Source organism: Chlorocebus sabaeus, chromosome 20, assembly GCF_047675955.1.
Source record: "Chlorocebus sabaeus isolate Y175 chromosome 20, mChlSab1.0.hap1, whole genome shotgun sequence".
Lineage (NCBI taxonomy): Eukaryota > Metazoa > Chordata > Mammalia > Primates > Cercopithecidae > Chlorocebus > Chlorocebus sabaeus.
This window is the reverse complement of record NC_132923.1, coordinates 99219107-99234349: the sequence shown is the minus strand read 5'-3', so window position 1 is coordinate 99234349 and position 15243 is coordinate 99219107. Positions and strand designations below refer to the sequence as shown.

Below are 15243 nucleotides of genomic sequence, written 5' to 3'. Positions count from 1 at the left end.
AAAAAAAAAAAAAAAAAAAAGAAGCAGAAGAAAGAGCTCACAGCTCCTCCCATTTTGTTTTTTACAGCCAACAAAAGATTCTGGGAAAGGAGACTCTCTTCTTCAGGACTGAGGGAAGTAGGGGAAAAGATGGAATTAAACTGAAAGACTCAAACTTTTCTGACCCTTTATAGAAAGCTCACTTCATTTAAGCTAACTAGAATGATTCATTGTGCCTGTGACTCAGTGTGTCAGCAAGTGCTGAGATGTGAGTAGAAAGAGTCCGTGTGACAAACCTGTCTGTTGAGGATCTTCCTGAATTGCCGTATCATCTGAATTCTGGAACATTGATTCAAAGATGATTGCTGGTGAAATTGTGCTGAGGTCCTGGCCCTGGGTCTATTGGAGAAAGACAAAGATGTGAGATTGGCCATCTTGAGACAATTCTTCACCATGAGAGAACACATTCAAAGCAGCAGAACTAGAATGAAAATCTTTTTTATGCATCTTGTTTCTACCTTTTGCTATTTCAAGTAACACATATTTTCTTAAGCCTTAGACACTAAAGATTTGGGTCCTCAAATATTTTATTTTTATTTATTTATTTATTTAATAGAGATAGAATCTCACTATGTTGCCCAGGCTGGTCTTGAACTCCTGGGCTCAAGCAATCCACTCAACCTCAGACTCCTAAAATGTTAGGATTACAGGCATGAGCCACCATGCCCAGCCCCTCAAATACTTTAAAACAGGAACTGGCACACTATGACTTGCCAGTTATTTCCTGTTTTTGTAAATAAAGTTTTATTGGAACACGGGCAAACGCATTCATTTACATATTATCTGTGCAACTTTTGCTACAATGGCAGAGTTGACTAGTTGTGACATAGACCATGTGATCGACAAAGCCTAAAATATCTACTATCTGGCTCATTACCAAAAAACTTTGCTGACTTCTGATCTAAAAGACCAAATCTTACATTAGAAAATGAGATTAGAGGCCGGGTGTGGTGGCTCACGCCTGTAATCCCAGCACTTTGGGAGGCTGAGGCAGGCAGATCACCTGAGGTCAGGAGTTCGAGACCAGCCTGGCAAACATAGTGAAACCCCGTTTCTACTAAAAATACAAAAATTAGCAGGGCGTGGTGGCAGGCGCCTGTAATCCCAGCTACTTGGGAGGCTGAGGCAGGAGAATCGCTTGAACCTGGGAGGCAGAGGTTGCAGTGAACCAAGATCGCACCACTGCACTCCAGCCTGGGTAACAGAGCAAGACTCTGTATCCAAAAAAAAAAAAGAAAAAAGATTATATAATATTCATTACCCTGCAACTTGCTTTCCTCGTGTAATAACATTGTGAATATCTTTCATAATATCTATGATATTCTAATATGTATGCATGGTAATAAATCAAACAAGACAACGATGATAATAGTGATAGCTTTATACTTAATAAAAGGTCAGAGGCATTAAAAACAAAAGGTAAAATGTGAGGGGGAAAAACCCAACACAATCCCTGAGGGCCTGCCTCCCCACAGGCACTAACTAAAATGAGCACTCTTCACTTTAGTTCAGGGAAGGGAAAAGACTACAGTTCTTCTATCCATGGTCAACCTCCAATCCACCTCTACCCCTACAGTCTGTAGGGCAAGAGTGGTAAGAGCAACTGCCTACAAAGTCCAGACAAGGAACAGAAATACGTGAAGCAAGGGAGGTGGGTTGTGGCATACTGGAGAGAATGCATGCCAGTCACCTCAAGGGCTTCAGCCAAGTGCTGTCACGGGACTATGCAGGCCAGGAATTACCAGAACTCAAGTGGCAAAATTTTGATTTTCTTTTTTTTGAGACAGGGTTTCTTTATTCTGTTGCCCAGGCTGGAGTGCAGTGGTATGATCATAGCTCCCTGCAGCCTTCAACTCCCAGGCTCAAGTGATCCTCCCACCTCAGCCTCCAAGTAGCTGGGACCACAGGTATGGGCCACTACATCTGGATAATTTTTTAATTTTTCTGTAGAGATAGGGTCTCACTATGTTGTCTAGCCTGGTCTTGACCTGGGCTCAAGGGATCCTCCCACCCCAACCTCCCAAAGTGCTGGGATTATAGGTGTGAGCCACCGTATCAGATGCAGAAATTTTGATTTTTACATGAAATCTACCAACTTGTGGCCAGGCGCGGTGGCTCAAGCCTGTAATCCCAGCACTTTGGGAGGCCGAGAGGGGCAGATCACGAGGTCAGGAGATTGAGACCACGGTGAAACCCCGTCTCTACTAAAAAATACAAAAAACTAGCTGGGCGTGGTGGCGGGCACCTGTAGTCCCAGCTACTTGGGAGGCGAGGCAGGAGAATGGCATAAACCCGGGAGGCGGAGCTTGCAGTGAGCTGAGATTCGGCCACTGCACTCCAGCCTGGGTGACAGAGCGAGACTCCTTCTCAAAAAAAAAAAAAAAAGAAGGAATGAGCTATATTTGTCAATGATATTAGGTTGATGCAAAAGTATTTGCAGTTTTTGCCATTACTTTCAACGGCAATTACTTTTGACCAACCTAATCCCTCAATAATACTAGGGAGAAGAAAAGGAATGGGCTGTGTGCCTCCAAAACATATGTACAAAAATGTTCACAGCAGCACTATTCATAATGGCTCCAAACTAGAAACTACCCAAATGCCCAACAGGAGAAAGAACAAATATTGGTATATTCATTTAGTGTATTGTGGTATATTCACTTACTGTAATATTGTTCAACAACAAGAATGAATGACCTGTAACTGTATGTAAGAATATGGCTTAATTTCTTAAACATAATGTTATAAGAAGAAAAGCCAGACATAAACAAGTATATGAGTCCAATCATAAAAGCATTAAAAAAAAACAAAACAGGAAAAAGTAATCTTAGTTGTTAGAAATCAGAATAGTGGTTGTCTGCAGGGAGAGATCATAGCTTTTGGGGGTACGTGGTAGGGGGGCCTCTGGGGTGCTGGGCATGTTCTTTCGTTTGTTTGTTTTGTTTTGTTTTGAGACGGAGTTTCCCTCTGGTCGCCCAGGCTGGAGTGCAATGGCACGATTTCAGCTCACTGCAACCTCTGCCTCCAGGGTTCAAGCGATTCTCCTGCCTCAGCTTCCCAAGTAGCTGGGATTACAGGCGCCCGCCACCACGCCTGGCTAATTTTTGTATTTTTAGTAGAGACGGAGTTTAGCCATGTTGGCCAGGCTGGTCTCGAACTCCTGACCTCAGGGGATCCGCCCACCTCAAACTCCCAAAGTGTTGGGATTACAGGCATAAACCACCATGCCTGGCTGGGAATGTTCTTTTTGATTGGGGTGCTGGTTACATGGGTGTGATGAATTGTGATGATTCATCAAGCTATACATTTATAATACATGTGCTTTTCTGTATGTGTATTGTACTACAATAAAAAGTTTGTTAAAATTTAAAAAAAGGAAAATGCTGAAGCTCCCGCCAAGCTTCAGGGCAAAAACGCTGGGATCAGAGTGTGTAGGAACAACTTTCACAAGTAGAGAAGACAAGAACAGGCTGAGCTTTCCAGGCCTGGAGCAAGGAGCAAAGAGCAAAGAAGAGGAGAATACAGGTAGCTGTCTGGGACTAGGATGGAGGATCCTGGAGCTGAGCAGCCAAAACGCTTACAGAAGGCCATTCTCTAGCACCTTCAACCCTCCTCTAACAAAAGATCTGAGCGAACCAAAGTTCATTTCTAGGACACGCATACAAATGGGCTGCTCAGAAACCCATAAAATCATTATCTCATATAAATTTACTATTTGATTTTAACAAGTCCTGATTCTTTTTTTTTTTTTTTTTTTTTTTTGAGACAGGGTCTTGCTCTGTTGCCCAGGCTGGAATGCAGTGGTATGATCATGGCTCACTCCAGGGCTCAAACAATCATCTTGCCTCAGCCTGCCAAATAGCTGGGACCACACCAGCTAATATTTTACTTTTACTAGAGATGAGGTCTCACTGTGCTGCCCAGATTGGTCTCAAACTCCTGGGCTCAAGCCATCCACCCACCTCTGCTTCCCAAAGTGCTGGGATTACAGGCATGAGACACTGCACATGTCCCTAATTTTTTTTTTCAAGCAAAAAAAAATTAATGCTATTGCTTCAAGGAATTGTAGCCTTAATTTGAAAGGCTAAAATCAATTTCTACATCTGAGATAAACACTGGGTACCAGGAGCATAATCTATAATTAAACCCCAAGGGATAGTGCTTCTCTCTCTTGATTATATAAATTGTGATAGGAAAGGCTTCCCTTTTTTATAAGTACTTGGTGTCCCCTTATGCCAGGGTATTTTCCTGGTGACCCTAGGGCTCCAGAAAGCTCCATAGTTATATGTCATAGTCTTGGCCAGAGAATAGACTCCTAAGCTATTTAACAGTTACATGTTAAAGGGATATTATTCCCAGAAATCTTAGGCTGGGTAGCTTAGAGGGCATCTAGGCCACCTAGTACAGAAATTTCTTTTAGAACATTAGTTGTGAAATAGGAATATGCATAAAAATCATATGATGTACCCATTTAATCTTTTTCTCTCTGTTCTTTAGATTAGTTCATTTATATTGATCGATCTTCAACTTAACTGATTCTTTCTTCTGTCATTTCCAATCTGCTGTTAAGTCCCATCCAGTGAATTATTTCAGCTATATTTTTCTGTTTTAGATTTCCATTTGGTACATTTTTTACAGTTTCTATTCCTCTGCTGAGATTTCCTATTTGTTCAATAATTACAAGCATATCCTTTACGTCCTTGAGCATATATAGCTCTTAAAAATCCCTGTCCCATAAAAAAATAAAAAAATAAAAAAAATCCTTGCCTGTTAATTTTAACATTAGATGGGTCATCTTGGGGTCCACCTCCACAGATTACCTTTTCTCTTGTGGAGGGATCATGTTTTCCTGTTTCTTCACGTGTTTACTAATTTGGGATTCCTCTGAACACTGCAAACGATATACTTTAGAGACTCTGAACTCTGTTACACTTCTTAGAAGAGTGTTGACTTGTTTGTCTCAATATTCCATTGACTTCATCTCCCTTGCAGTGGATGCAGCTGTGATCTTTGTGTAGTTCTTTAGCCTTGGCTGGGCTGCTTAAGAGTCTATCACACACATCCATGATGCAGGGTTCAGCCAGAGATTTGGAAGGAGTTTATACACAGAACTTGGGACTCCCCTTTAGTGACTCTTTCCTTTCCAGGTTACCTGCCTTCACTTTCCAGGTACTGTGGCCACTCTGAACTCTGTCCTCTGGTTATTCAAGCCAGTAATATTGACTTTTTATTAGTTTGGCTGCCTCGTTGGGTGCCAACTGGGGCTTGTCCAAGGTGGATAAGCCATAAAACTTGCAAGCCTACCTGATGCCTTTACTATCTTCCAAGCAATCCCTTCTTCCAAGGTTACCTCTGCTTGCTATTGGTTGCTCACCAGTGCCTTTCCACAGTAGTTTTTTATATTTTGTCTAGAATTTTCAGCTGTTTTCTATAGAAGAGTTGGTCTCATAACAACAACTCTGCCACTACCAGAAGGAGAATTACACCTTGTCATGTTTACATAAAAATGCTGATTCAGATGCCACAATCAGACATGCTGACTCAGCAGGCTTGGGGGAGGCACAAGAACCTACAACTTTAGAAGTGCTGTTGTTGACTCCACTAATCACACACTGAAAAAAACACTTTTTCACAGCATTCCTGAATCATTCAGTCTCTGTTCAAATACTTCCCATCACATTTATTCATTATGCACATAATCACAGAAAATCTAGTCTATATTTATTTACCAGGAAAAACGACAACAAAAAACCCGAACTCAAAATTAGTGTTAGCAATACTGTAAAACTCTCACGTTCAACATGGAGGAGGCTGCATAAGCTCAGACTCAATGCACTGGTTTGTATGTTGCATCATGGAGCCATGGGAATGGCAGTCAAATTTCCTAACAGCTTGAAATCAAAGCAATCAGATTAAGATAAAGTGGGTTTGTCCTTTAGCAGATAGAGGCCTGTATATGTGTAAGAGGTTTCTTCAAAAAGTTAATAAACTTAAAGAAGGGAAATTTTTTTCTCCCCATGGCAGAGAAAAAAATAAGTAAAATTAAAATTAAAAAGGAAAAAGGAAAAAGACCAAGCCAGGTCACATAGATAGGGTTTGAAAAAGTCCAGAAACTAGAATTCTGGTTATGTCTTACAGTACTAGACTTCCTCAAGGAAGTTCCTCAAGGACAAACTATACCAACATTTTTTACTACTATAAGCTCAGTACTGGCATAGTGCCTGGTCAATACATATTTGCTAAATGAGTAAAAAAAGAAATTTTCTGGGGCCAGGAGGTTATGAAGTGAGTGACCTGGGTCAAAAGGAATGAGGCCTCAGAGAGAACAGCCTCTCCTAATAGAACTCTTATCAGGAGGCCAGGCATGGTGGCTCATGCCTGTAATCCCAGCACTCTGGGAGGCCGAGGCAGGTGGATTACGAGGTCAGGAGATCGAGACCATCCTGGCTAACACAGTGAAACCCCCTCTCTATTTAAAATACAAAAAATTAGCCGGGCACGGTGGCGGGTGTCTGTAGTCCCAGTTACTCGGGAGGCTGAGGCAGGAGAATGGCGTGAACCCGGGAGGCGGAGCTTGCAGTGAGCCGAGATTGCGCCACTGCACTCCAGCCTGGGCGAAAGAGGGAGATTCCATCTCAAAAAAAAAAAGAAAGAAAGAACTCTTATCAGGAGAAGAAGAAAAAAATCCTACATGGTCAGTAATTAAACACAATTAAACCTAGAAAACTTCAAAGACTGGCCTGCCTCAATTTTCCCACCAAAGGGAGTGCTTAATTCTTGCCCTTATTTTTCTAGCACTGGTATTACAGATACACTTACCGTACTGGAATTTTCTCGCAATTCAGAATCTGTGGACAGAAGGCTCAAGTCACTTAGACAAAGTGAGTGATTTGTATCCTGTAAAAGAGAAAAAATTCTAATTGAGTAACAAAAATCAGGATTTACAGTGGCATATCATGTAACAAAACACTTGATTACAAAGTCCCTAATGTTCCACATGTCTACAGATGTGTTATCTGAAGAAGTTTAAGCCAACCAAAGCAAGGGCTAAGTGAATTAGTTAAATTTGTTTTAAATTATACTTTAAGTTGTAGGGTACATGTGCACAAAGTGCAGGTTTGTTACATATGTATACACGTGCCATGTTGGTGTGTTGCACCCATTAACTCATCACTTACATTAAGTATATCTCCTAATGCTATCCCTCCCTGCTCCCCCCACCCCGTGAATTACTTAATTTTTTAAAATCCTGATATTCTTAGAAGAATATCTTACATTTCTTAAAAATTATTAATAAAGAGTTTTAGAGGCCGGGCATGGTGGCTCATGCCTGTAATCCCAGCAATCTGGGATTCTTAAAAATTATTAATAAAGAGTTTTAGAGGCCGAGGCGGGTGGATCACGAGGTCAGGAATTTGAGAGCAGCCTGGCCAACATAGTGAAACCCCGTCTCTACTAAAAAAACAAAGAATTAGCCAGGCGCAGTGGTGTGCACCTGTAATCCCAGCTTCTTGGGAGGCTGAGGCAGAAGAATCACTTGAACCCAGGAGGTGGAGGTTGCAGTAAGCCGAGAGCGGGCCACTGCACCCCAGCCCAGGTGACAGTGCGAGACTCCATCTCAAAAAAAAAAAGAGTTTTAGGCTGGGTGCGGTGGCTCAGGCCTGTAATCCCAGCACTTTGGGAGGCTGAGGCAGGTGGATCACGAGGTCAGGAGTTCGAGACCAGCCTGGCCAACATGGTGAAACCCCGTCTTTACTAAAACTACAAAAATTAGCCAGGTGTGGTGGCAGGCACTTGTAATCCCAGCTACTCAGGAGGCTGAGGCAGGAGAATCACTTGAACCTGGGCGGCAGAAGTTGCAGTGAGCCAAGATCATGCCACTAGTGGCACTCCAGCCTGGACAACAAGAGTGAGACTCTGTCTCAAAAAAGAAAAATAATAATAATAATAAAGAGTTTTAATATTATCTCATGACTAAGGCTCCAGAGTAACAAACCTATAATAATGTGAAATTAATACTATCTGTATACCTGGTCTCATCATTTACAGTGATTTCACATGACCTCATTTGCCATTCATGTAAACCTTGGAAGTATTATTCTATATCCCTGTTTTTTATTCTTTTTGTAACAAATTGCCACAAACTTATATTCCCATTTTAAATATGAGAAAACTGATGCTCAGTGAGAATGAAGTGCCCCAAAACACACAGCTAATTAGCAGAAGACAAATCTAGTGCTTCTGACTGAAAAGGAAATGGTCCTTCACCACTGTGTTTCCCACATGGGCACCAAAGGGCTCCTTACTCAGAGTGGTACCTGGGATTTAGAATTCAAATTCCACTGCCCAGGCTAAGGGAACTCTGGAGTCCCAGAACGCCAGTCACAATTCACACTTTAGGTGGTAGCCCTGCTTACCTCAGATACTCCTATTCATGCACACACTCAACAAACATTCGTAATGCATCTGCTATGCATAAACACTGTTCCAGGCCCAGGGACACAATAATGAACAAACTAAAGTCCTGCCCCCATAGAGCTTACGTTCTAGTGGAGAGAGAGGACAAAAAACAAATAACTATACAGTGTGCAACAGGATAAGAGAGGATAAGTGTTATGGAGAGTAAGGGCAGTAGGGAACTCTGGGATAGGAATTTCTCTTTCACTGGGTGGTTAGGGAAGCTCTCTTAGGTAAGTGGCATTTGAGTAAGAGAGTGAAGGAAAGAGGGTATCAACCATACACATATCTAGAGAAGATGTTCCAAGCAGAGGGTACAGCAAGTATAAAGGCCTAGGGGCAGGAGTGGGCACTCCTTGGTTCAAGAAACCACAAAGAGGACCATATGGCTGAAGTGAGAGGAAGAAAAGTAGGCTGGGCGCAGTGGCTCACACCTGTAATCCCAGCGCTTTGGGAGGCCAAGGTAGATAGATCACTTAAGCTCAGGAGTGCAAGACCAGCCTAGGTAACATGGTGAAGACCCCATCTCTACAAAAAATACAAAACAAATACCCGGGCGTGGTGGTGCATGCCTGTGGTCCCAGCTATTCGGGAGGATCCCTGAGCCAGGGAGGTGGAGGTCACAGTGAGCAGAGATTGCAGCACTGCACTCCAGCCTACGTGACAGAGCAAGACGCTGTTTCAAATAAAATGAAAAATAAAATAATACAATACAATAAATTAAAAATAAAATAAAATAAAATAAAAAGAGAGGTAGATGAGATCAGAGAAGCAACCAGGCCAGAATGTGTAGGGCCCTGTAGCCTACTATAAAGGCTCTGACTTTTACTTCAAGTGATACATATAAGAAGCTACTGGAGTCCAGGTGGGGTGGCTCATACCTGTAATCCCAGCACACTGGGAGGTCGAGACAGGAGGCAGGGGTGGGGGTGGGGAAAGGGAAAGACTGCTTGGACCTCGTCTCTATGTTAAAATAATTTTTAAAAATCTATGAAAATAAATAAAAATTTAAAAAGCTACTGAGGGTTATGAGCAGACGACAGACATTATCTGCTTTATAGTTCAGAAAGATCTCTCTGGCTAATACATGTAGAACAGTCTGTTGTGGAGTAGACAGAAGAGGGGGAAAAGGTCCTAAGAAGCTCACTTAACAGGTTATTGCAATAATCCAGGCAAAAAGACAATAGTAGACTGAATAAAGTAATCAGAAGAAGTGATAGTATTCTAGATAAATTATCAAGGATGAGCTGGCAGACTTTGCTGGTAGATGTGGAGTGTGAGGGGAAAAAGAGTCAAGAATGACTATAAGATTTTTGGCCTCTGCCACTAGAAAACCAGGGCTGCCATTTACCAAGATGAGGAAGACTGCAGGAAGAACAGGTTTGAACATGTTAAGTTTGACAAGAGTAGATGACATCTGGGTGGAGACGTTGAGTAGGTGGTAAAATACACAAGTCAAGACACTGATCTTGACCCTGACTTCTTCCCTCTCACTAACAGATATACAGAGAAGACATTTTAACCTTTGATTGTGATACACAAACAACTGTTGATGTTCTGTGGTACCCAGATCAAGAGACAAAAACACTACACACCTCTGATCCATTGTGTTGTGTAAGTGTACTGTATGAGGCTCCTTTGTTATCATGACCTTTCATGTGACTTTTGAGACTGTATTGAGTGCTGAATGTTTTCTCACAGCCATTACTGGGGCAGAAGAAGGGTCTTTCACCTGCAAGAATAACAAAGTCATGTTAATTTGCCATAAAGTCATTTCACTGGATTAAGAAATCTACCTTTCCCTAACAGAGGTAAGTATTTTTAAGAAACTTTGGCTAACAGTTGTTAAAAGTTGAATAAATTACACATTAATCATCTCAGTCCTAAAACTCAATGCAGAGCAAAGCACTGGGAATGACTGCTGCTGGGAAGTTTAAAGAGAAGATTTCTTTCTCACAGATTGTTTTTTTTAGAGTGTCTCTGTATTGGTTTCATTTCTTAAGGCTGAACACCTGAGGTCCGCCTCTGACAGAAACCCAAACATTCTAGGTAAGGCTGAGCTAATTAGGCTCACCTGAATATATACAGACTCTATGTCTCTGTATATCCACCTAGCTCTACAGGTCTCAATGGAAAACTGATAGTTACAGGCTTGATGAATGTTAAAATAAAAAATAAAAATTGGCCTAAACTCACCAGTATGTGTACGAACGTGAGTTTTAAGGTGGTGACTTGCTGCAAATGCTTTTCCACAGCCATCGTGATCGCACCTAAATTTGTTAAGCAAAGAGAAACAGGAGTCATTAGCTAATAGACCGTTACCCTGGACATCTTTTTTTTTTTTTTTTTTTTGAAACCAAGTCTTGCTCTGTCCCCCAGGCTGGAGTGCAGTGGCACAATCTCGGCTCCCCGCAAGCTCTGCCTCCTGGGTTCACACCATTCTCCTGACTCAGCCTCCCGAGTAGCTGGGACTACAGGCACCCAACCACCACGCCTGGCTAATTTTTTTTGTATTTTTAGCAGAGACAAGGTTTCACCGTGTTAGCCAGGATGGTCTCGATCTCCTGACCTTGTGATCTGCCCACCTTGGCCTCCCAAAGTGCTGGGATTACAGGCGTGAGCCAATGCGCCTGGCCTCTGAACATCTCTTATAAATACAAACTAAAACAAATATTCAGAACACTAAGATCGGATCAATGACACTGGTTTTAGAGAATGGGAATGATGAGAGGTCCTTGAAAAAGTAAGGTGGCATATCTGGGATCAGAGGGAACCGAAGCCCAGGATAAGTACTTCTTGCCCTACAGGTAAGGCCCATGTTGACAGCCCTGACAACAAAAGTCTTTTGATGAATTACTTAAGAGACCTCTAGAGGCCGGGCGCGGTGGCTCAAGCCTGTAATCCCAGCACTTTGGGAGGCCGAGATGGGTGGATCACGAGGTCAGGAGATCAAGACCATCCTGGCTAACATGGTGAAACCCCATCTCTACTAAAAAATACAAAAAACTAGCCGGGCGAGGTGGCGGGTGCCTGTAGTCCCAGCTACTCGGGAGGCTGAGGCAGGAGAATGGCATAAACCCGGGAGGCGGAGCTTGCAGTGAGCTGAGATCCGGCCACTGCACCCCAGCCTGGGTGACAGAGCAAGACTCCGTCTCAAAAAAAAAAAAAAAAAAAAAAAAAAGAGACCTCTATTGACAGTGACAGTCCATATGAAAAATCTGCCAGTGCAACATTAGGAATATCAAGAGTGAGCAAAGTGGCTCTCAAATATGCACATGGCTTGAAATATAAGAACAAAATCAATCAGAAGACAGGCTCAAGTAACTTATCTATAATCTTGTGTGTCGAGATCTACTTCATTCTCTTTTACTCTTGATAACCAAAGCTAAAAGGAATCTTTCCCTCCTCAGAACTCCTAAGGCATTTCTTTACATTTCTTTTATGGCACTTCTCATTTCCAATCTTATTTTCTCTGTAGATACATCTGGTATCTGCTTTCCTAGAGTGTAAACTACTTGAGTACAGGATCCACGTAGCTCTTTCTGTAGCTCCTGCACATAGCAGACATTCCTTAATTACTTATATGAATGAATGCATTTTCTTATAAACCAAAATATTTTATTTCTTTAAATAGAAAGCTTCTCTACAGCATTTTCATTTTTAATTACATATAATCATCTTCATGTCTAAAGTCTCACTGAATATTCAAGAAAAATGCAGTTTTAATCATCACAAAGAGAAATGCATGTGACTGGATAGCAATCAGAGTCCTCTCAGCAGCCTATGGGGTGGAGATGGGGAGGGAATAATCTAAGTTTCACAGCATCCATCTGTAGAGTAACCAATTACAATCTAACTACTCTTGCCCTTAAAGGGATCATGACTCAGGAATACATTTGTAACTTAAAAACACAATTCCTTTTTTTTTCTGAGACATGATCTCTCTCTGTTGCCCAGGCTGGAGTGTAGTGGCATAACCACAGCTGACTACAGCCTTGGCCTCCCTGGCTCAAGCGATCCTCCCACCTCAGCCTCCTAAACAGCTGGGACCACAGGCATGCGCCACCACTCCCAACTAATTTTAAAATTTTTTGTAGAGTTGGGATCTCACTATGTTGCCCAAGCTGGTCTCAAACTCCTGGGCTCAAGTGATCCTCCCATCTCAGTCTCTCAAAGTGCTGGGATTACAGACATAAGCCACCACGCCCAGCTCACAATTACATTTGATTGGCATCTAAGAGTTGACTGTCCCTAAGACTTTTTGTTTCTAAGTACTCTGATAAAATGAGTGGTTTAAGAAGGAACAGGTAGCATATTTAATGCCTTGAATATAACTGTGATATCCCCTGACAAAATTCAAATACATTATTATTTTTATTTATTTATGTTTTTTTGAGAGAGTCTCACTCTGTCATCTAGGCTGGAGTGCAACGGCACAATCTCAGTTCACCAGATTGCGGTGGAGAACTTCCGCCTCTCTGGTTCCAGCAATTCTCCTGCCTCAGCCTCCAGAATAGCTGGGACTATAGGCACGTGCCACCACACCTGGCTGATTTTTGTAGTTTTAGTACAGATGGGGTCTCCCCATGTTGGCCAGGCTGGTCTTAAACTCCTAACCTCAAGTGATCCACCCGCCTTGGCCTCCCAAAGTGCTGGAATTATAGGCGTGAGCCGCCATGCCCGGCCTCAAAGACATTGTTTATGGGCAGTTTTCGGCAATATATCTATCTATATTACATTTAGGGCAAATCCTTACAAACTGATTATCTCATTTAAAATGTCATATAATCATCCCAAAGCTGATTTTGAACACCTATTAAACGCCCAGAATCATGTTATATACTATGAGCAGAGAAAAAAGTAGATAACCAAAGTCCCTCCTTCAAGTTTATAGTATGTGTATCTATTTGATATACATATGTTGACATATATGAATAAAAATGGATGCTCCTATATGTTTGTGTATACACACGAGATATTATTACAAAGCAATAACTTGAACAAGTAACAACTGCACCACTAAGCTAAGCATCCCTACCTCTCATTTCCTCTCTTGTCTCCTCATCCCCTCCCCTCCTTGATTCTTAGGTATCCCTCCTCTGGGCTCAAAGCACTTTGGCCATCTTGCAGCCTCAGACATTATCCACAAATTTTGTGGGTTTTTTGTCACCAGACAAAGGTTCTTAAGAAGAAGGCCTGCTTCTGAGTAATTCTCTAGCACTAACAAAAGTACCTACCATATAAGTGAGTTTCAACAAATGCTTCTTGGAAATAAATGGAAACAATGAGGCAGAAAGGCCATCATCCACAGAGTAAGGATGTTCTTGGACTCCACCAGCACCCCTCTAATCTGCAGTGGTTGGTTACAGCTATCCTGGGGTGAGTTAACGCTGCCAAAGAAAGAGCTAGTAAAGGGAGTTTTCTTTCTCTTTTGAAAAATTTCAAAGTGTATCAAGACCCCCAGCTGAAACCCGGTCAGTGACAAATAGCAAACAGTAAGACCTACCGAAATGGCTTTTCCCCTGTATGGGTTCGAATGTGCTTCCTCAGATCACTGAGTGTGGTGAAGTATTTGCTGCAGCCTTCAGATTCACAGTTAAACGTTTTCCCTGTGTGAAGCCTCTGATGTGCTTTCAGCCTGCAAAATATTTCAGAGAAATTCCCTTTGTCATAAAACTCTTTTTTTTTTCTTTTGAGATGGAGCTTCGCTTGTGTCACCCAGGCTGGAGTGCAATGGCACAGTCTCAGCTCACTGCAACCTCCTCCTCCTGGGTTCAAGCGATTCTCCTGCCTCAGCCTCCCAAGTAGATGGGATTATAGGAGCCCACCACCACGCCCAGCTAATATTTGTATTTTTAGTACAGATGGGTTTCACAGTGTTGGCCAGGCTGGTCTCGAACTCCTGACCTCAGGTGATCCACCTGCCTCGGGCCTCCCAAAGTGCTGGGATAACAGGCGTGAGCCACTGTGCCCGGCCTCCCTTTGTCATAAAGTTCTACAGAGCCTCCCTATGCCAGTTTAATGTGCTTCAGGATCAAGTGCGTAAGAATTCTATACCCATAACATATTAGTATCCAACATATTTTGCCCCAAAAGAAATGTAGAGAATAGCATAGTGATATGAGTGTGACTCTGGAGACTGACTTCCTCGGATTCAAATTCTGACCCCACATCCTGCTTGGATGGGGAAACCTGAGCTAGTTATAGAACCCCTCTGTGCTTCCACTTACTTATCAGCTGCTATGGGGACTAGCACTTAGAATCATGCCTAGCACATAGTGAGTACTTTGTAAGTGTTAGCTATTGTTATTTCTATTACTTTATACTCAATACTGAAGACTATTAAGTCTCCTGATACAAACATGAAAAAGAGAATTGGCTACTGAATGGGCCACTCCTCATTTCTCAGGATACAAAAGTCCTTCAAGCTGAGGTAGGACAGAAGCCTTAGTACAAAGATCCTGAGCCATGGGGAGATAGTACTCTATGCCAAGCACTGAAATGCCCAGGCCAGAATGCTGCTCCATGAGATGCAAATCTAAATACAAACGTACTGTCACTTCTAACCAGCCCAAGATACGTTCATCTTTAAGTAACAAGTTTCTAAGGCCGGGAGCCGTGGCTCACACCTGTAATCCCAGCACTTTGGGAAGCCAAGGCGGGCGGATCACGAGGTCAGGAGATCGAGACCTCCTGACTAACATGGTGAAACCCTGGCTCTACTAAAAATACAAAAAATTAGCCGGG

The 15243-nt window shown here is 42.4% G+C and overlaps 1 protein-coding gene across 4 annotated transcripts in view; it reads right to left on the bottom strand.

The window, feature by feature from the left end:
* The window catches only part of MTF1 (metal regulatory transcription factor 1), a 52151-nt gene that overhangs the window by 13695 nt on the left and 23213 nt on the right, over positions 1 to 15243 (bottom strand). For all 4 annotated transcript variants that reach the window (XM_073007464.1, XM_007979334.3, XM_073007463.1 and 1 more), the window contains exons 4-8: positions 14003 to 14134; positions 10693 to 10766; positions 10092 to 10228; positions 6859 to 6936; positions 276 to 378 (exon numbers count right to left, since the gene is read on the bottom strand). In XM_073007464.1, coding sequence (XP_072863565.1) covers positions 276 to 378; positions 6859 to 6936; positions 10092 to 10228; positions 10693 to 10766; positions 14003 to 14134 — 524 coding nt within the window. The remainder of the gene's footprint in view (positions 1 to 275; positions 379 to 6858; positions 6937 to 10091; positions 10229 to 10692; positions 10767 to 14002; positions 14135 to 15243) is intronic.